The sequence below is a fragment of the Myxocyprinus asiaticus genome, chromosome 9, assembly GCF_019703515.2.
Source record: "Myxocyprinus asiaticus isolate MX2 ecotype Aquarium Trade chromosome 9, UBuf_Myxa_2, whole genome shotgun sequence".
Taxonomy (NCBI): Eukaryota; Metazoa; Chordata; class Actinopteri; order Cypriniformes; family Catostomidae; genus Myxocyprinus; species Myxocyprinus asiaticus.
In genome coordinates this window covers 45,687,954-45,709,145 of record NC_059352.1, presented here as the reverse complement: position 1 = coordinate 45,709,145, position 21,192 = coordinate 45,687,954, and the positions used below count along the sequence as shown (strand labels likewise).

General features: G+C 37.2%; 1 protein-coding gene across 1 annotated transcript in view; it reads right to left on the bottom strand.

Moving 5' to 3' along the window:
* The window catches only part of LOC127446684 (inactive phospholipase D5-like), a 48,181-nt gene extending 35,322 nt beyond the window's left edge, over nucleotides 1-12,859 (bottom strand). The window contains exon 1 of the mRNA XM_051707819.1: nucleotides 12,557-12,859. Within this exon, the coding sequence (XP_051563779.1) occupies nucleotides 12,557-12,706 (150 nt within the window). The 5' untranslated portion in view covers nucleotides 12,707-12,859. The remainder of the gene's footprint in view (nucleotides 1-12,556) is intronic.
* Between the last annotated feature and the right edge of the window lie 8,333 nt (nucleotides 12,860-21,192).

Genomic DNA, 21,192 nt, shown 5'->3' with positions numbered 1-21,192 from the left:
GTATGCAATTCCGAACTCACTGATACACTTGGGTTTCCAGGTGAAACGTCCACAGAGTGGCACCAAAAGCGAGTTGCATATTTGGTTGTAAATGATGTAACACAGTCAACAGGAATGCATGTTTTATTAATTCTACCCCTAAACCAAACCCTAAACCTAATTGTCGGTCGAGTAAAAATGTATATATATATTTATTTTACAAAAATGCAACCTCTGAATCGTGCTCACCAGCACTTCTGTATTTAAAACCCCTATGAAATTGCTTGACAATAGCAGTTTTCTTTCCTTTGTTGACATTTTCTATTGAAATGGAAGTTTGTGCAGGACATATCGAAGGGCAATCTCTTACTTAAACACTGTAAAATAAGTGAGTGTTTTGATTATATTATATTTGATTTGATTTATGATTGGATTCAAATCTGTATAGTGCGAGATGAGTCATCAATATTTTTTATCTGTTTTCCCAGAAAATAAAGACTGCAAATTGTATATCTGCTAAGAGTTCAGTTGGTCAGCTTTTAGGAGTACACTAAAGGCCTTAAAATACTTGATATACTTCATATGAAATCGAAGAACAAACGGGTGTGGCGTCATTTCGAACAAAATCTGTCCAAGAAGACAGTGTTTTTGAGTTAATTTTGGTGGTCCGTAACAGCTCGCCAGGGCAAACTGTTAGGAAAACTTCTTACCAACTGCTAAACACCTTCTTACTGCCATTGGTACATGTCATCAGTAGGTGTGACCTGGAGCTCCACCTCCTTTGAGGCTCCAGCTAATTCTGTTATGTTGTTCAGTCAGTCAAGATCAGTCAATATGAACACACCGGCGTGCAGAGATATTTGCAAGTTGGTACAAATTTACCTACATCTGAACAATCGTTCGCATAGAGACATTTTCAAAGACCATGTCATGCGATTTTTTTGTTTTATTAGTCTACAAAAGGAATCAAATCTACTCAAATACTCTCAAGTGCCTATTCACTCATGTGCCTTCTGCATTACCTTCTAATATGACATCTAACATGGCTAGCTTTTATTATTATTATAAATAATAATTATTATTATTATTTTCATCTTTCATCAGGTCCATCCTCTGCAGGGCGAGGAGCACTTACCAGCACCTGCATCCACTGATCCTACTGTTCCTTCCATGTCTGTTTCAACCTCAGCAGATGTGGCAGATAAGTTAATAGCACAGCAGCCTTTGTATTTGCTCAGTTTACTGTAGAATATCCTGAGAATAATATTTCTAATTATAATTATTAGTGTAATTTCCTTATAGGTCCTTCTACTTCTTGTGGGTTTGCTACTGTTACAATTAAAAACCGTAGAATGGTAAAAACATGCCAGGCAGACATTGGTATGATGTACGCAACACAGCTACAACTAATAAAATGAATAATGGGTGTGTTAGATTTATAGTGTGCGAATAATCAATCACTGACAATAGTCAATCGTATTGTCGGCACCGAGGGGCCCCCAAAATCAAATTCTGCTTAGGGCCCCATAAAGGCTTGGGCCTTTACATGAGATATATTCACTTGTGTTTTGGGACATCCGTTGCATAACTTCTCAGTGGCGGAACAAGAGAGCAGAACGAAGTGGGTTTGACCCTGCCCACATAGTGATAAATTGGAATAAAGGTCACTGTCAACATGACGTCCATTAGCTACACCTCACCCTCACCTCAAAAGCCAACCACTTCATCACTGTACGCAGCTGCATTTATAGATAACTGTAAGGCACTTTGCAACACCGCCCTGACTTTGTGTATGTTGTGTTTCAAAAAGTACATTTTAAAGAATGCTTGCATTATGCAATATGGATGTCTGAAGTTTGAGGGTGAAGATTAATTATTTAGAAAAAGAAAAAAAAGGGGGCGTGTAAGGCATTTTGTATCAGCGTTGATGGAGTATTGCTGTTTCATAGGGGGCAGAAAGGGGAAAAAGAAGAGAGGATGAGGGAGGGAGGGAAAGAAAGAAAGCAAGAAAGGAAGATTTTGGATTTATTAAAGGTGCGTGCTTCTATTACTATTGGATCATACTGATGTTTAGGGATTTGAACAAAGGGATAGTTCACTCAAAAATGACAATTTTCTCATCATTTTCTCACCCTCATGCCATCGCAGATATGACTTCTTTTTTCTACTGAACACAATTATTAGAAGAATATCTCAGCTCTGTAGGTCCTTACAATGCAAGTGAATGGTGGTCAGAACTTTGAATGTCCAAAAAGCATATAAAGGCAACGTAAAAGTAATCCATACAACTCCAGTGGTTAAATCCATATCTTTAGAAGTGATACAACAGGTGTAGGTGAGAAACAGATCAATATCACTTTTACCTTCGTGCATATCACCACCTACTGGGCAGGGAGGAGAATTTATAGTAAAAAAGTAGTTTAGTATTGATTTGTTTCTGAAGATATGGATTTAACTAACAGAGTCGAATGGACTACTTTTATACTGCCTGATTTTTGGACCTTCAAAGTTCTGACCACCATTCACTTGCATTGTATGGACCTACAGAGCTGATACATTCTTCTAAAAATCTTTGTGTTCAGCAGAAGAAGGAAAGTCATACACATCTGGAATGGCATGAGGGTTTGTTAATAATGAGAGAATTTTAATTTTTGGATGAACTGTTCCTTTAACCCTAAGTTTTAAATTTCGGTGTGTAACTCATACCACACTGTTTGTGTGTGTGTGTGTGTGTGTGTGTGTGTGTGAGAGAGAGAGAGAGAGAGAGGTCTGATGGTCCAGACACTACAAGGTTAGTCATGTCACCAGGGACAGCAGCAGACAGGTTGTAATATATAATAGAAAAGCTAGGAAGCAAACTTGACTGTGCCTCTCTCTCTGATAGAGGACCATTACAGCCTGGAGGAAACTTATTTTGGGTCTTGGCTCTGTAAGTGCTGAAATATTGGTTGTTGCCCAAAAGTTGTTGAGGGGGGGATTGGGGGTCGTTTGTGGTCCCGGTAAAGTCCCCCACCCCCCCACACTCCCTACACACACACACACACACTCCTTTAACAACAATGCAACACCACCATTTGAATATAATAATCAGAGACCATTGTTAGGATTTAGAGCTGCTATTTGCACCTGTATTGAATTTATCCATTACAAAAACTCATAGCCAAAGCATTTGATTTCACAGCAACACCTCTAACAGAAGAACATCATTAAGGGACTGAGCTGAGACCATACTTCTCCCTTAGGACCAATTATAACCGCTATACATACTTCACTGTCTGACCTCCTGTCCACTGTGACATCATAGCTCCCACGGCACTACACAGTGTACAGAAACCCGATCTGACAATAACAACTCATGCTTTAATGCATTATTAATTAATATGTAGATTGGCTTTATTTGTGAGAACTGGACCGTTTCTGAGGTGTCACAAACATTCCGATTCATATTCCTGACTCATTCACACCTGCTGTGCGTGTGTGTTTGTTTTAAGGTCAGCGAATGTGTGTGGGTGTCCAACATACTGAGGGTCACCTCAGCATTTAGTGTTTATACTGTGCTCCCATCCTCAGGATATTGCACTTTAAACCCCAGGAAAGTGCATGCAGTCAGGCAGACTTTGATACCAACCAGCTGAATCAAAACATTACAAATGTTGATTTGAAGCAAAAAAGTATTTGAACATGTACTTACTGTCTTTCATGAGGGAATGAACTACAATCCCATGAAGCACTGCAAATAATGCAGTTGAATTGAAAATGATGTATTGAATTATTATTGAAAATATAAAACTATTGATTTATAGTTGTTGATTATAAGTATAGAAACAATACATGTTTCTATTGTTTCTATTGCAAAATATTCAGATATACAGTTGTGCTCAAAAGTTTGCATACCCTGGCAGAAATTGTGAAATTTTGGCATTGATTTTGACAATACATTTAAGGATAGTGATCATATATTCAAGCCATTTATTATCACATAGTTGTTTGGCTCCTTTTTAAATCATTATGATAACAGAAATCACCCAAATGGCCCTGATCAAAAGTTTACATACCCTTGAATGTTTGGCCTTGTTACAGACACACAAAGGTGACACACACAGGTTTAAATGGCAATTAAAGGTTAATTTCCCACACCTGTGGCTTTTTAAATTGCAATTAGTGTCTGTGTTTAAATAGTCAATGAGTTTGTTAGTTCTCACGTGGATGCACTGAGCAGGCTAGATACTGAGCCATGGGGAGCAGAAAAGAACTGTCAAAAGACCTGCGTAACAAGGTAATGGAACTTTATAAAGATGGAAAAGGATATAAAAAGATATCCAAAGCCTTGAAAATGCTAGTCAGTACTGTTCAATCACTTATTAAGAAGCGGAAAATTCTGGGATCTCTTGATATCAAGCCAAGGTCAGGTAGACCAAGAAAGATTTCAGCCACAACTGCCAGAACAATTGTTCAGGATACAAAGAAAAACCCACAGGTAACCTCAGGAGAAATACAGGCTGCTCTGGAAAAAGATGTTGTGGTTGTTTCAAGGAACACAATACGACGATACTTGAACAAAAATGAGCTGCATGGTCGAGTTGCCAGAAAGAAGCCTTTACTGCGCCAATGCCACAAAAAAGCCCGATTACAATATGCCCGACAACACCTTGACACGCCTAACAGCTTCTGGCACACTGTAATTTGGAGTGACGACACCAAAATAGAGCTTTATGGTCACAACCTTAAGCGCTATGTTTGGAGAGGGGTCAACAAGGCCTATAGTGAAAAGAATACCATCCCCAATGTGAAGCAAGGTGGTGGCTCACTGATGTTTTGGGGGTGTGTGAGCTCTAAAGGCATGGGGAATCTTGTGAAAATTGATGGCAGGATGAATGCAGCATGTTATCAGAAAATACTGGCAGACAATTTGCATTCTTCTGCACGAAAGCTGCGCATGGGATGCTCTTGGACTTTCCAGCACGACAATGACCTTAAGCACAAGGCCAAGTTGACCCTCCAGTGGTTACAGCAGAAAAAGGTGAAGGTTCTGGAATGGCCATCACAGTCTCCTGACCTTAATATCATCGAGCCACTCTGGGGAGATCTCAAACGTGTGGTTCATGCAAGACGACCAAAGACTTTGCATGACCTGGAGGCATTTTGCCAAGACGAATGGGCAGCTATACCACCTGCAAGAATTTGGGGCCTGATAGACAACTATTACAAAAGACTGCACGCTGTCATTGATGCTAAATCGGGCAATACACAGTATTAAGAACTAAGGGTATGCAGACTTTGAACAGGGGTCATTTCATTTTTTTCTTTGTTGCCATGTTTTGTTTTATGATTGTGCCATTCTGTTTTAACCTACAGTTGAATCCCATAAGAAATAAAAGAAATGTGTTTTGCCTGCTCACTCATGTTTTCTTTAAAATTGGTACATATATTAGCAATTCTCCAAGGGTCTGCAAACTTTTGAGCACAACTGTATACAGTACAAATATCTAAGTAGTTTGAGAGTGTATAGGTTGACTGGAAGTTGGCGATTGCTGCAGAGATCTTTTAGCGTGGTTTGTTTGCTGCTTTTCTCTGATTTGTCTATCTTTCTCTGCAGGATCATGGGTAGTGTAGTTCTTCACCAGTTTGTATTATTCCAACTTATTTTTTATAAAAATTGTGTTTAAAGGAATATTCTGTGTTCAGTACAAGTTAAGTTCAATCGATAGAATTTGTGGCATAAAGTTGATTGCCACAAAAATGCATTTCGACTCGTCCCTCTTTGGAGGGTTTAAAGGCAGAAATGTGAAGCTTATAATTTTATAAAACGCACTTACATTAATTCTTCTGGTAAAACTATTTTTTGAGCTGTAAAGTTGTTTAAATCATCATTTTAACAGTTGTTTTAACAAAGTTGTAAATTTGCTATAACTTTACACAGAAAACGTTAGTAAGCAATTTTATAACTCTAAGATCATGTTAACACTCATATTGTTTACGTCTTGTGGCTATACTTTTGAAACATTGAGTATTTTAACGTTTATGGATTGGCCCCATTCACTTCTGTTGTAAGTTCCTTACTGTATCCCACTTATTTTTTTTAAAGAAAAGTAGGAAGAAGTCGAAATAAATGTTTGTTGTAATCAACATTTTGCTACAAATACTGTTGATTAAGCTTAACTTGTATTGAACCTGGAATATTGCTTTAATAGCAAAATTTCTGGTGATTTCAACAAAAGCATATACTATGGATTACCAACCTTGGAGCTCACGGTATGTGTGTTTTTAAAGGTTTCTAAGTTATTGTTAAAAATCCATTTGCCTATGGAGAAACTGAATGGAATGAATTAATATGATTTTTACTTCCAGAACCAGACCTTTGTGCTGGAATACTATACTGTACTATACTGTAAGTTTTACAGTATAATATTTATACATCATGGTATTATTTGTTGTACTGCATTTATGCTTAAAAAAAATAAAAAAAATTACATTACAGTAATTTTACAGTAATACAGTAAAATGTACTTCATCACAGGAATGAGAATCACCATTGAGAACAACAGGAATTACCAAAAAAATTCAAAGTAAAATGTCCAGACACATTACTGTAATGAGAGTTTGGGGCGAAATGTGCTTAATGGTCACAAAAATAATTTTGCAATGCAAAAAATCCTAATGGTTGTAAGAATAGGCTTTTTTTTTTTTTTTTTTTTTTTTGTGATTTTGGTGTGAAATGTGACCTGAACAGGATTCCGTGAGATTCACCCATGTATAGCCAGACTGATCAGAGTGTGAAATCAGAAACAGTAATATGAAGGTAAAATAGTGCAGAAATGTTTTGCATGCGCAGAGTGAGATTTGTGAAGGCGTAAATCAAATTGCAAGCGTAATTTTTTTTTTTGCATGCGCACAGAATGTTTTGTAAAGGTGTAAATCAAGTTGCAAGTGTAAGAAAAAAGAGTCAAGTTGATCTGACACCATTTATTGATATAAATATGAATCACAATCTGGTGTTCAAATGTTTCTTTTGTTGCTGTTCATTATTTTAATTATGTTTTAATTACTTTCAATTATCATTGGCATGGCAAATGGGTGGATGGATGTATGGATGGATGGAACTTGCTGGTATCATAGAACTCATTCTAGAAAACAAAACAATATAAGTTAACTCTCTCTTACAATCTGTTCAGAGAGTTTCATTTTATATGGCTTACTTTATTAATTTGTTTTCTAGCATGAGTTCTATGATACCAACTAATTCCATCTATTCATCAAAATGTCTTGCCAATGTACATCAGATTATTTCTGGAAGAAAATGTATGCCACATACACAAATCATCTACACGTTTGCAGTAGTTTATCTTACACATACAGACTGATTCAACGCGGTCAGTCCATTTAGTTGTTCATGACACCCTTTTTGCTTGCATATCACTGTTTGCAGGTTTGCAATGTTTTTGTCCATGTTTAGGCACAAAAACAGTGCCAAAAGATTAAGTGCGAAAAAAATAATAATTCAGAAGAGTAGACCATATTTATTTGTGTTAATATGAAATTATAGTTAACACATGAATTATACTTATGCAAAGCATTAAGTATTGCTAATATTTTTTTCTTACGCTTTCAACTTGATTTACACCTTTACAAAACGTTCTGTGCACATGCAATTTATTTTTACACTTACAATTTGATTTACCCTTTCACAAATTTTATTCTTCGCATGCAAATATTTATATCAGGCTTGTAACTTAATTTAAGGTTTTACAAATCTTACTCTGCACAAACAAATCATTTAGGCACTATTTTACCTTCATACAGTAGGTTGAAAATTTGCTGTTGAAATTGGTCTGTGCTTACCAAAATTTGAATCACTGCCCCCAGTGGCCGAAGCTGGAAGTGTTGTTGAACGTATAGGCATGTGTGAGCTCCAGTCTCAAGGTGTAATGTCCAAACTGTGGCGCCAAAAGTGAGTTGTATTTTATTTTATTTTTTTGTGAATTATGTAATACAGTCAACAGGAATGCATGTTGTATCACCCTACACCCTAACACCAACCCTAAACCTTACTGTCAGTGGTGTAAAAATGTCATTTTAGAGCAAAAATGCAACCTCAGAATTGCATTCACCATTGTTTATGTGAACACGATTATTTCCTGGTTTCCATGTGACATTTTGGAGGTTGCTCACTCAACATGCTATCAGTAGCGCTAGAGGGAAATGAGATCATGGTTAAATTGATGCAAACATATCTGATGGAGGATAGTGCTTGTCAGTAATTTGGTTGAATGGGGTTGATTACAGGGTACATCAACTTTCAGAAGCAACATGTCAATTTCTTGTGTTATCATGTTGCTATCATCTATCAGCCTTGGAGTGTATAATACAATCATTCTTACTGGATCATGAAATTAGTCTGTGGGCACCATAGAAAGGAAGACATTAGGCATACTTGAATCACTGATTCAGTGTTGATAGTGGTTTTTAATGCATGCTTTCTTGAAATATTAACCTCTGTACAAATTTGTACATAGCTTTTCTAACAGGAAGTGTGTGTGGTAAGGCTATTTAAGGACAAGCTCTCTCTTTCCTGAGCTCTGAGCAGAATAATTGAAACACCCACCAATATCTCCTGGAATGAAAGGTTTTTAATCTAAACCCTGAGGTCAAGCAGAGCTTATTTAAACAGAAAGATTCACAGAGCCATGAAACCTCTGCTTTGAACAAGTAGTCTACTCTCACTTTAACTATACAACAGGAAATGATGCTAAATTCTTAGGTAGTGGCCTGATTGTGTAATTGGGTTTTAAAGTTGGAAGAGAAGTCAAAGTTTAGGCACTGAGAATGATTTATATTTTTATCAAAGTAATACACAGGGAGAGTGATGGAGGAGAAGGTAATCAGTTCTTATCGGGAAATGCAGAGCAGAGCAGAGCACACTTCCCCACTTCCCTCAGTGCAACTCCCAAGTGGCTCATTTCACTTAGAGAGAGTAAGACAGAAAGAGACAGACAGAAACCAGCAAGCCAAATGAGAATAGATGCTACAGTACACAGAACAACACACTGCAGAGAGGATGAAGAAATGCTGGTTTACTGCTTGCTTGGAGAATTGTGGACACGTTTTCCTTTCTACCACATCCTCCACAGTTTTAGCAATAAATGCGTTGAGTTAATATGCGTTATTAATACAAATTGTATGTCCTTTCTTATATGCTAAAATGAGAACTTTCCTGACCGATGAATACATTACTTATATGTTAAAAATATATTTATTTTAATTTTCTCGATTATTTGTCTTCTTTATCTTATTTATGTATATTTTAGATGGTTTATAAATATTTTTATTTTTTTTAAATAATTTTTATTTATTTTATTTGTTAATTTTTTTCCTTCACCTGTACTTGTCTTTATGATTGTATTCATATATTGTTTGATCTTATTGAACATTTATATAGAAAAAACTCCACAGTTTTACTACCATTTATGGACTTTTCAGACAGTCCCTTACCACTCCCTCAACAGTATTAGCACATTTTAGCACAATATGTGGACTTTTCAGATGGTCCCTTACCCACCGTAGGCAAATTTTCCAACTTATATCAATGTTAAATTGGTGATCTGGCACGATTTCACCGTGACGCCATCTGACCAGCTTAAATACGGGACAAATCACGTCCCGTATTGATTCAATACAGGATGCATCATTTTATCTTTAAATACGGAACGATCCCATATTTTACGGGACGGGTGGCAACCCTATTTACAATGATATTACTTCAAAACACTTCAAGCTTCTGCCACTGAAAGCAGTGGTTTTAAATTTTGGTGAGCAGAGACCGTTTTCAGCTGTTTACACACCCCTGTGTTGTTATAACCCAATATGACTTTCTTTCTTTTTCTTAACACAATGGGATAAATTGTGAAAACATTTTGTGCTCAGCGATGTCATACAATGGCAATTTATGGTGACCACCTCAAAAGAATGCAAAATTATAATTCAGAAGTCTAATAAATGATTCCTTGAGACTCATGATTGTTATGAAAGCATACAATAAGGTTTGGTGAGAAACAAGCTAACATATTATTTAGTGAAAATGTTCACTGACTGTTAATGTCCTGTGCGCATTCATTATAGGGCACGCAAGCAACAGTTCACGCAGCGCCCTCGCGACATTGGGGCGTTCAAAACTTGTTTTATCTAAAAACAGGTCCACCACAGCGATCATGACAACAGAACACATCAAAGCCGCACACAAAACAGAGACCAGAACTTACATGTCTGAAGAGTTTGTAGTTGAAGAATTAATGCATTTCTATGTCCAGCCTTATTTTTTTTTAACAGAGTACTCTGAAATCAAACAGAAACATAGAGGAGGCTACAGGCAGCCACAGTCACACCGTGTCTTAACCTGATGGCCAACAATATGCGATAAAATATTTATTTTCTATGATAATTAGAGTTTTTGCCCTAACCAGTAGTGATGAGCGACGGTACATTCTATCGATTACTTGTTTTCTATTTTCGGCATCACACGGAAAACTCCATCCACTGTGAACTGGCACCGGTCTAAAAAACTTTAAAAAATAATAAGGCAGGGCATAGAAATGCATCAATTCTTCAATTACAAACTCTTCAGACATGTTTAGTAAGTTTTGTTGTCTGTTCTCAGTTTTGTGTGCAGCTGTGCTCTATTCTGTTGTCAGTATTGCTTTGGAGGACCTGTTTTTAGATAACCAGACAAGTTTACGCTTGAACACCCCAATGTCATTTTCACTAAATAATAGATTTCGGGTGGTTTCTCACCAAACCTTTGCATATGCATTCATAACAATCATGAGGTTCATGGAATCATTTATTAGACTTCTGAATTATACTTTTGCGTTCTTTTAGAAGCTTGAAGAGGTGGTCACCATAAACTACCATTGTATGACATCACTGAGCACAATTTTTTTTCACAATTTCTCCCTTTGTGTTAAGTAAAAGAAAGAAAGTTATATAGGGTTATACTGTATCAACAGAGGGTTAGTATACAATTACTGAATTTTAATTTTGGGTGAACTATCCCATTAATAAAGCCGAATTTATGGTGTGATCTTTCTGTAGTTTCAGAAGTTATCCCCTGTTGGTAGATGCTGTAACTGCACCAATTTTTCAATATATTATCACAGATGTTTCAACAGTGATTTTTTTGTTTGTTTTTGTTTTTGCAGGGCTCGTAACAGTGTGAAATAAACTTATGTTTTTAGATTGACTTAATGATTAAAAATTGTATTACCGTATTTTTTCTTAATAAAAATGAAACTGTAATACAATTATTTTTATTTAATTCAGCATAAATTAAAGGTATTGCAACAAATACTTCAATTATGTGTACATTTTTATAAAATGTTAATTAGATGTAATTTTTTTCACATTACAGTAATGAGAATGAGACATTTTTGCATTACGGTACTGAGAATTGTGGAGGAAAGTGTGCTTAAAGGAATATTCCGGGTTCAAGACAAGTTAAGCTCAATCAACAGCATTTGTGGCATAATATTCATTACCAAAAAAAATATTTGGACTTGTCTGTCCTTTTCTTAAAAAAAAGCAAAAATCTGGGTTACAGTTAGGCACTTACAATGGAAGTGAATGTGGCCAATCCGTAAACGTTAAAATACGCACTGTTTCAAAAGTATAGCGTCTTGTACATAAACAATATGCGTGTTAACATGATTTTAGTGTGTTAAAACGCTTACTAGCCCTTTTGGTGTAAAGTTATAGCCAATTTTACAAATTCATTGCCATGACGATGAAATATCAACAAACCCTGAAACCCTCAAATGACTGCAAAAATAACGATTTAAACAACTTTAAAGCGCAAATAATGCACAAGTTTTAACAGAAAAATTAATATAAGTGCTTTTATAAAATTACAAGTTTCACATTTCTGCATTTAAACACTCCAAAAATTGGCCCCATTCACTTCCATTGTAAGTGCCTTGCTGTAACCCAGATTTGTGACTTTTTTTTTTAAGAAAAAATAAATAATTTATTGTAATAATCAACATTATGCAGCAAATGCTGTCAATTAAGCATAACTTGTATTGAACCTGGAATATTCCTTTAATTGTCATTAAAGTAATATCACAATGTGAAAAATCTTAATGGTCGTAAGCATTAAGCAGAATACAATTATTATTTCTTTATTTTGATTCAGTGGTGAAACATGACCTGGTCATGTTCTTGACATAAGATTTAACCTTATAAAGAGCATCTAGTCAGCAACTGGACTTCGTTATAAATCGTAAAATGTATTGCCGCCACTAATGCGAGAAAATACTTTCGCTACAAAAACATTTGATTATGAATGACATGCAGTTTTTATGTTCTGTGTCATAAAATGACACATCCACCACACACATACACACACACACACACACACACACACACACACACAGAGAGAGAGAGAGAGAAAGAGAGTCCTGAACAGGTTGAATTTCAGTGCAGGGGTGTATTGTGCATTAAAGATGGATGGTTCCTATGCTAAGTGGAAATGGCAACATTCGGCAGTTATTGTCAGAACCAGCAGTCAGTTGTAAAAGGTCAGCCTTACCCGTTCCATTTTATATCTTCTTTTCACCCAAATCATAGCAGAGTAGTCCTGTTGCTGGACGGCACTGAAGATGCTGTTAGAGGAGAATAAACCCATCTCGGACTGAGGCTTCAGCCCTGGATCCTCTGATATAAACCTCCTATCCTGCATTTTTCTAGCAAGCCAAATCAGTATCCGAATACTTGTCCCATTTTATATACACAAGATGTTGCATTTGTTTCCACAAGCAGCTTGTCAATTCAGTCCCTGCAGAAGGGTACACCCCACGAGAAGGGATGCAAGCACTGCTGGAGTCTGAGCTAGACGACTGAAATGTGTCTTGCAGGGTGCGTGATTTCTTTGGATTTCTCCCACACACTAGCTCAAAGGGGTCTCCCGGCCCTGCTGGGAGGGGCTGGCAAATTTCGAGTTGATGCAAAGACCCCTAATCCTGCAAGTGTGTGTGTTTGTATGCAGGGCCGGCCCAAGCCTTTATGGGGCCCTAAGCAGAATTTGATTTTGTTGGCCCCTCGGTGCCAGCAATACGATTGACTATTGTCAATGCTTGATTATTCGTACACTATAAATCTAACACACCCATTATTCATTTTATTAGTTGTAGCTGTGTTGCTTACATCATACCAATGTCTGCCTGGCATGTTTTTACCCTTCTATGGTTTTTAATTGTAACAGTAGCAAACCCACAAGAAGTAGAAGGACCTATAAGGAAATTACACTAATAATTATAATTAGAAATATTAATCTCAGGATATTCTACAGTAAACTGAGCAAATACAAAGGCTGCTGTGCTATTAACTTACCTGCCACATCTGCTGAGGTTGAAACAGACATGGAAGGAACAGTAGGATCAGTGGATGCAGGTGCTGGTAAGTGCTCCTCGCCTGCAGAGGATGGACCTGATGAAAGATGAAAAGAATAATAATTATAATAATAATAATAATAATAATTATAAATAATAATAATAATAAAAAAAGCTAGCCATGTTAGATGTCATATTAGAAGGTAATGCAACTGTCTGTCAAAAACAAAAAAGATCTCACAAAAGGCATGGTTTATCCATATAAATATATTGATCTGGGACTGTTGAAAACTCACCTGCTGTATCATCATCAGCTGTAGCACTGGCACTTGGAGCAGGTGGCGTTGGTTGTGCCCCACCTCCAAAACATTTCAACAGTGCTCCTAGGGAAGTTTCATAAGAGTATATAGTTGACAGAACAGAATGTTATTTTAACAACATAAATTATTTTACACAGCAGCAAGCCATCTGTAGACCTAAAACAACAACTCTTAATCTATAACTAGCTAACTGAGGCATACTGATATTGGAATATAATAGCAAAGACCCCAAAATGGTAGGCTGATGTAAATAATGTTAAGCTGTTATCAGTACCAAGTTTATGGAACAGAAGCTTATTTTTATTACAAAAATATATACCCAGGAACAAGTTATTTTTACACAGAAGACAAAAACTTTAAGCTAAAACTAGCTAAGTAATATGTTGTATTATAATATATTAAGATGTTTAGGCTATTTACGGATGTTTAATCAAACGTGAACTTTCCTAAAACAAGAAGATATGCTACCTAGGCTATGTTAACTAACTAGCCAGCTAACATTAGATCGCAACTTTATCTTGCTGTTTTTTCTCTTCCTTGGTTTTCTTCTTTTTCCTTTTCTCTGCATCAGAGGGATATGTCCTTTTTGTGACATTGCTGTTTTGCTGCAATGCTGCTGCCTCGTCAATCAACTAAATGTCTGAATATGCTTGCATCCTGCAGCCCGTTAACATAATATTGCGTTTAATATTGCGTTTTTGTATAATTACCATTGTCCATTGACATAATATATCACAGAAAATATATATATATATATAAAAAAACAAAAACAAAATCAAGCTGTCATTTCATGTGCTCTTGGGGGCCCCCTGGTGGTCACGGGGGCCCTAAGCAGCCGCTTAGTTCGCTTATGCCTTGGGCCGGCTCTGTTTGTATGTGTGGCTCCCTGATGCAAGACTAACACACTCCCACACACATTAAGGCATCAGTGCATATTCACTCTGAAGTGCTGCGCAAAAACTCAATAAAGAATTCATTTGACACTGGCCAGAAGTTCACAGCCGTCTGCCTGCACACTGCATACTCATTCAAAAGACAAATACGCATCTGTATTATTCGAGGGCGAGAGGAAATGATTTTGTAATAAAACTTCACAGTGGAGGAAGCTCGTTTTATTGCTTCATATTTCCTCTTTTGCTTCAGACTACATTTCTCCCCGGTGATTAATGAAGTATGTCAGTCTCTTATGATCTTTGAGATTAGCAATATGCCGATGCAGTATTGATGGTACTCATAATATGAGCGACAATCATGTTATACTAAATCATCAATTGGTCAATATAAACAGATTAAACATTTTACCAATCTATCAAGTGTAGATTGATGAAAGAAGCTCAGTCTTCAGATGCCAACTGTTACTTTAATTGTTTTATCTTCAAAATGCCTTATCATCACTGAATCTAAGCTATGATCTTTTTTATACCCCATAAAGAACCCATACTCCTTGACAGGACACAAAAATGTTTTGTAATGATGCCTGTAATGATGTTTAAAGATCTGCAACACATACATATTTCAAACTTTAAGTTAACATGACATGGCATTTGCAGCCCATTTTATTTTTGATGTATGTGACATATTTCCAAATGAAACTGGACATTCAACAAGAAAAATATTGTAGGGCAGGACTTTTTCCTTCAGGAATTGATGAGATTGTGAAATGTGGATGGTATATACAAAAATGGAATAAAAGTTGATTATTTTGGACAACTCCCCTCCTGAAACATGGCTGGCACCCACTTTCGAGGAGCCTTTTGACTGGTAATTGGAGACTGAAGGTCAAGTTCACCCTCAGAGCATCTTGTATCCCAATGGTAAAATTTCCTTTTCAAATAGATTACTATTTGCAATTTAGAAAAATATCTCAAGTGAATGGTGGCCAGAACTTTGAAGGTCCAAAAAGCATGTAATGGCAGCATAAAAGTAATCCTTTGCACTCCAGTGGTTAAATCCAAATCTTCAGAAGCTATATGATAGGTGTGGGTGAGAAACAGGTAAATATTTAAGTCCTTTTTTACTAAAAGAATTCCTCCCTGCCCAGTAAGTGGTGATATGCGCTAAGAATGGGAATCTCTGGAGTCACAATTTTTCCAAAACTCGTTCCAAATCTATCTTGGTCGCCAGCGGATTAGCAGCTAATTCCCTCTCCGATGACTTAAGACTTCGAGAGATGGATCGATTATCTGAAGTCATCGGAAAGGGAATTAGCTGCTAATCTGCTGGAGACCAAGATAGATTTGGATGAGTTTTGGAAAAATTGGAGGATTTGGAGAACTGCAGTAGGCGAAATAACAAGAGCGAATTGTGCAAATTTGACAAGAGAGAAACGTGAATGATTCAGGGAATGCAAGAATCTCTTACATCAACGGAAGCTCGCTTTTGCATTGATGTTCCCGGCCAAACTGAGAATAGATGCTAAGGATGGCCACAAAATATTTACTTGCCCGCAGTAAGCACTGGCCTACATAAAAACATTGGAATGAGTAAGCCCTTGGGTGATTTTCATGTTGCTGTTTAGTGGACCTGTCTCACTGAACATACACACGACTGTTCGAGGAAGCTGGGCGTCTTTTTCATTTCATTTTGTGCTGGTTCCACCTAGCGGCTGGAGTTTGTTTGTGTAATATCATTTCTTTGGGACAGATTCTGGATGAACCTGCTCATTTTGGGTGCTTATGCCTCCTGTCGGCTGGAGTTGGTTTTGTGCAATATTCTTGCAGGACATTGGAGTGAGATTGACTGCCCGAAGAACTGAACAGCCTGTTTGTTTGTTTTTTTTTTTTTTTTGTGTTGTTCCGCTAGAGGCTGGAGCTTGTTTTGTGGAGGAGCACACCTTCGAGACAATTAAGTGGATGAATCTACATGTTTTTTGTGTTTATTCTGCTAATGGACTGGAGTTTATTTTGTAGATTATCTTCTGTTGTGCAATTCTGTATTACAAATTTTTGTACAGAAAGACTGGACTTCAGCAATCCGACGGCAGAGTTGTCGCGGGGACTCTCGTAGGCGTACATGGACTTTTTGAGTTTAGAGGGATGGATACCATTTGGCGCTGTCGTGCATGGAGTTAATGCGCATGTTTTTCTTTTTTCTGTTCTGGGGAATGTTGCACTAATGTGGAATGTGGTCTATATAATTTTATTTTTGACACACAATCTAATTTCTCTAATATGTCAAAATGTCAGATGTTACTATGAGTGGATTGTCTCTCTCCATGTGGAATTTGAATGGGTTGGGGCACCCCATAAAAAGAAGGAAGGTTATTTCTTTTCTTAAACATAAGAAATATGATATAGTGTTTCTTCATGAACACTTTCCCCGCAGGAAGCTGAAAAATTTGGGAAGATATGGGGTGGACATATTTTCTTAAGTGCTGGCTCAAGTAAGAGCAAGGGAGTCATTACATTGATAAATAAACATCTACAATTCAAATGTCTCAAACAGATTAAAGAAAAATTAGGAAGAGTTATTGTTGTTTTAGCAGAAATTCAGGGGCAGAGGTTGATTTTGGCTAATATTTATGCACCTAACGCTGATGATCAGGGCTTTTTTATAGATCTTGAAGGGATGTTGCAAGCCGCTGGCACCCCTCATGATATAATATTGGGAGGAGACTTTAATCTATTGATGGATTCAGTCCTTGATCATAGTGAAGCAAAAGCAGGGTTGGGGAGTAACAGAATACATGTAATGGGATTATGTATTTAAAATACAGAATATTCCACTACAGTTACAATTTAAATCATTGGTAATTAGAATTCAGTTACATTCAAAAAGTATTTTGATTACTGAAGAGATTACTTTGCAATTTAATGTCATTTGTTTCATTTAATATGTGGTCCTTTCAGATGGAAAACATTTATACATATAAATGATGCGATCCAAAGTGCATTTGAACAGTGGTGAAACACTTTCTTATGATGTGTTACATTCATACGAGAAGACAGAGAAGTAAGTTTGAAGTAAGTTTGGAGCAGAAGAAATAGAAATAAACCTTGTGTAAATTGTCAGCTTTACGCTAAGCTAAAATGCTATTTCTAGCCATTTTATATGCACATTACCAGGCACAATCATATTTTTTTATCAAGAAAATTCATGTTAGATCATATTTTATTTTTTTCTAGTAAGACCTTTGATATTAGGGCAAAAATCATATTCTTTATAATATTTTTTGTATTGTTTTCCTGTAAAAATATCTAAAAATCCTTAAAACAAGATCAATTTGATTTATCTTGTTTTAGAAACAACACTGCATTAGATATTTAGGTTTTTCAGATAATGTATTTTTAACATGTGTATTTTGTCTTACTGTACTGGCAGAGTTTTTATAGTCAAAACAAGTGAAAAAATCAACCAGTGCTAAAGAAGTAATCCAAAGTATTTAGTATACATTACTGACCTTGAGTAATCTAATGGAATACGTTACAAATGACATTTTAAATCATTTAAATCAAGTCCCCCATTTCATCTGTTGTTGACTGCTCAATTGGAAGCATCTTAGTCTCAGATCACGTCGTGGTAAGTTTAGAGGTGTTGCCATATATGGAGAAAAAAAAAAATCATATAGTTGGTGCTTTAAAGTATCCCTTTTGCAAAATCCCGATTTCCAACAAATGTTAAAGTCTGAAATCAATGTCTATATGGAGACCAACTGGTCCTCAGTATCCTCTGTGAGCGTGGCTTGGGAGGCACTTAAGGCGGTTCTTAGGGGTCGGATCATCCAGTATGCCTCATTCATCAAAAAATCCAAAGCGAACTCATGGAGTTGGAAGGGAATATTAAAAGTGCAGAGGCAGAGCTGAAGTGCTGAATGTCATCTGATGGAGAATTGACCTGATTGAAATATAGATATAATACTATTTTGTCGTGGAAAGTGAAGTTTTGGTTATTCAGGGCAAGACAGTCATACTTTGAGACAGGGGACAAAGCAGGGAAGCTTTTGACTAGATATATAAAGCAGAGAGAGTCTTTTTCTACCATTCCCTTAGTGAAATCTGCTGGTGGTGAATTTTTTACCTCGGCCATTGATATTAATAATGACTTTAAAAAGTTCTATCTTGATCTTTATATTTCCACGTCTTTGTCTACTGATGAAGATATTAGAAACTTTGTGGAACCATTAGAACTTCCTAAATTGACGACTGAGCAAAAAAATTATCTTGATTCTGAGATAACCTTGGAGTAGCTTGATGAGGTAATTACGGCCCAGGTAAGGCCAGAAGGTTTTGCCGCTGAATTTTTTAGATCTTATGCTACAGAACTGGCTCCACATTTGTTAGAAGTTTATACAGAATCATTAAAGAATGGAAAGCTTCTGCCAACCATGATGCAAGCCCAGATAAGTCTGATTCTTAAAAAGGACAAAGATCCAAGCGAGTGTAAGAGTTACCGTCCAATTTCCCTGTTCCAGCTAGATGTAAAAATGTTGGCTAACCGATAAAGTCAAGTTATGACATCTCTTATACATATAGATCAGGTGGGGTTTATTCAGGGCCGCAGCTCTTCTGATAACATCAGGTGTTTCTTCAATATCATGTGGTCAGTGGTGAATGATCAGACTCCGGTCGCTGCCATTTCACTTGACGCCGAAAAGGTGCTTGATATGGTAGAATGGGATAATCTTTTTAAGATTTTGGAAATGTATGGGTTCAGGAGTACGTTTATTGGATGGATGAAGTTACTTTATAGACACCCTGTAGCAGCGGTACAAACAAATGTATTAATTTCAGATTATTTTACTCTGGATGGGGGCCTCTTTCCCCATTGTTGTTCTGTCTTGCCCTGGAACCATTAGCAGCCGCGATAAGAAAGGAGGATGATTTTCCGTGGGTGGTGGCGGGAGGTGTGGTGAATAAGCTTCTACTTTACACAGATGATATTTTATTATTCATCTCTGACTCCACTAGATCTATGTCTTGCCTCCACAGAATTATTCATTCCTTTTCCAAGTTTTCAGGATACAAAGTCAGTTGGTCTAAATCCAAAGCTTTGGCTCTGACAGCATACTATCCAGTAACGGCCTTCCAGCCGGGCACCTTCCAGTGGCCCAAACAGGGCATTAAGTATTTGTCTGATTTAGTTAGAGTTAATTTTGACCCTTTAATAAAAAGGTTTTCGAGCAATGTGGACAGGTGGGCTTCATTACATTTATCAATGATTGGGAAGGTTAATGTTATTAAAATGAACTGCATTCAAAAATTCAACTACCTGCTAAAGTCACTCTCTATAGATGCCCCCCCTCTCTTATTTCAAGCAATTTGAGAGCATAGCGAAGTCTTTCATTTGGAAAGGGTAAGCACTCCAAATTACATTTTAGTAAACAGCATAGGCTGATTGACAAAGGTGGGCTAGGCCTACCCAAGAATTTGTTTTATTATTATGCGTTTGGTCTCAGACATTTGGCTCATTGGTCGCCTCCACCTGAAAGAGCCCCTCCCTAGTTCTGTATTGAACAGGAAATCTTGCCCCTATTTTACCAATGCAAAGCCTTTCTATCAAACTAACCAGAGAAGTTAAATCACACCCCGTTATTTCGCATTTGCACTCGGTATGGACAAAAGTGTCCAGAGTGTTTAATTCAGATATTTATCTAAATGTTGCCCCGAGCTTATGACTAAACCCCAAACTATGCATTAATAAGTCCCCTTTCTGCTGGTCAGAGTGGATTGTGAGGGGGGTTAATACACTCAGTGACCTATATGAGAGTAGTGTGTAGAGATCCTTTGAAAATTTGGTTCAACATTTTGGGATCCCCAGATCTCTGTTTTTTTGGTATCTACAGCTGCACCACTTGCTCTGTACTATTTTTGGGAATAGCATACACCCTACTAAAGCAGCAGATACTATGAGAGTGGGGATTACTGCTTTTGGAAAAGGTCATGAGGCATCAGTGTATTACTCCTTGTTAATTCAGAGTCTGGGGGACAGAGCCTCGACCACTCTCAAGAGATTATGGGAGAAAGATTTAAACTTGGAATTGGAGGAGGGAGAGTGGGCTAGGATTCTAAAAAACATAAAAACTGCACCTAGAGACGCAAGGGTGCTCCTTATGCAATTCAAGATTTTACATCGGTTCTATTGGACCCCCTCTAAATTGTATAGGCTTGGTCTTAAAGACACACCCACCTGCTGGCGATGCCAATCAGAGGACGGAGACATAACCCATGTCTTTTTGGGGTGTGTTGAGATACAGAAGCTTTGGTTAAGAGTTCAGAGTGTGGTGTGCGATGTGTTGGACACTCGGGTATCATTTTGCCCCAGACTCTATATTTTGGGTGATGGGGTGGTTATTGATGTTGAAAATGGACACATGAAGAGTTGGCTCTTAGCCAGTGTCATGATCGCCAGGCAGATCATTTTGAGGGGCTGGAGGTCGGCTGGAGCACCCTCCTTTCAGGAGTGGTGCTCGGAGATGGGAAGGGTGGTGGCCTTTGAGGAAGGGGCATTTAGAAGAATGGGGAGTTACAACTTGTTCGTGGAGAATTGGGGCGGGTATATGTCATTTATGGATATGTGAT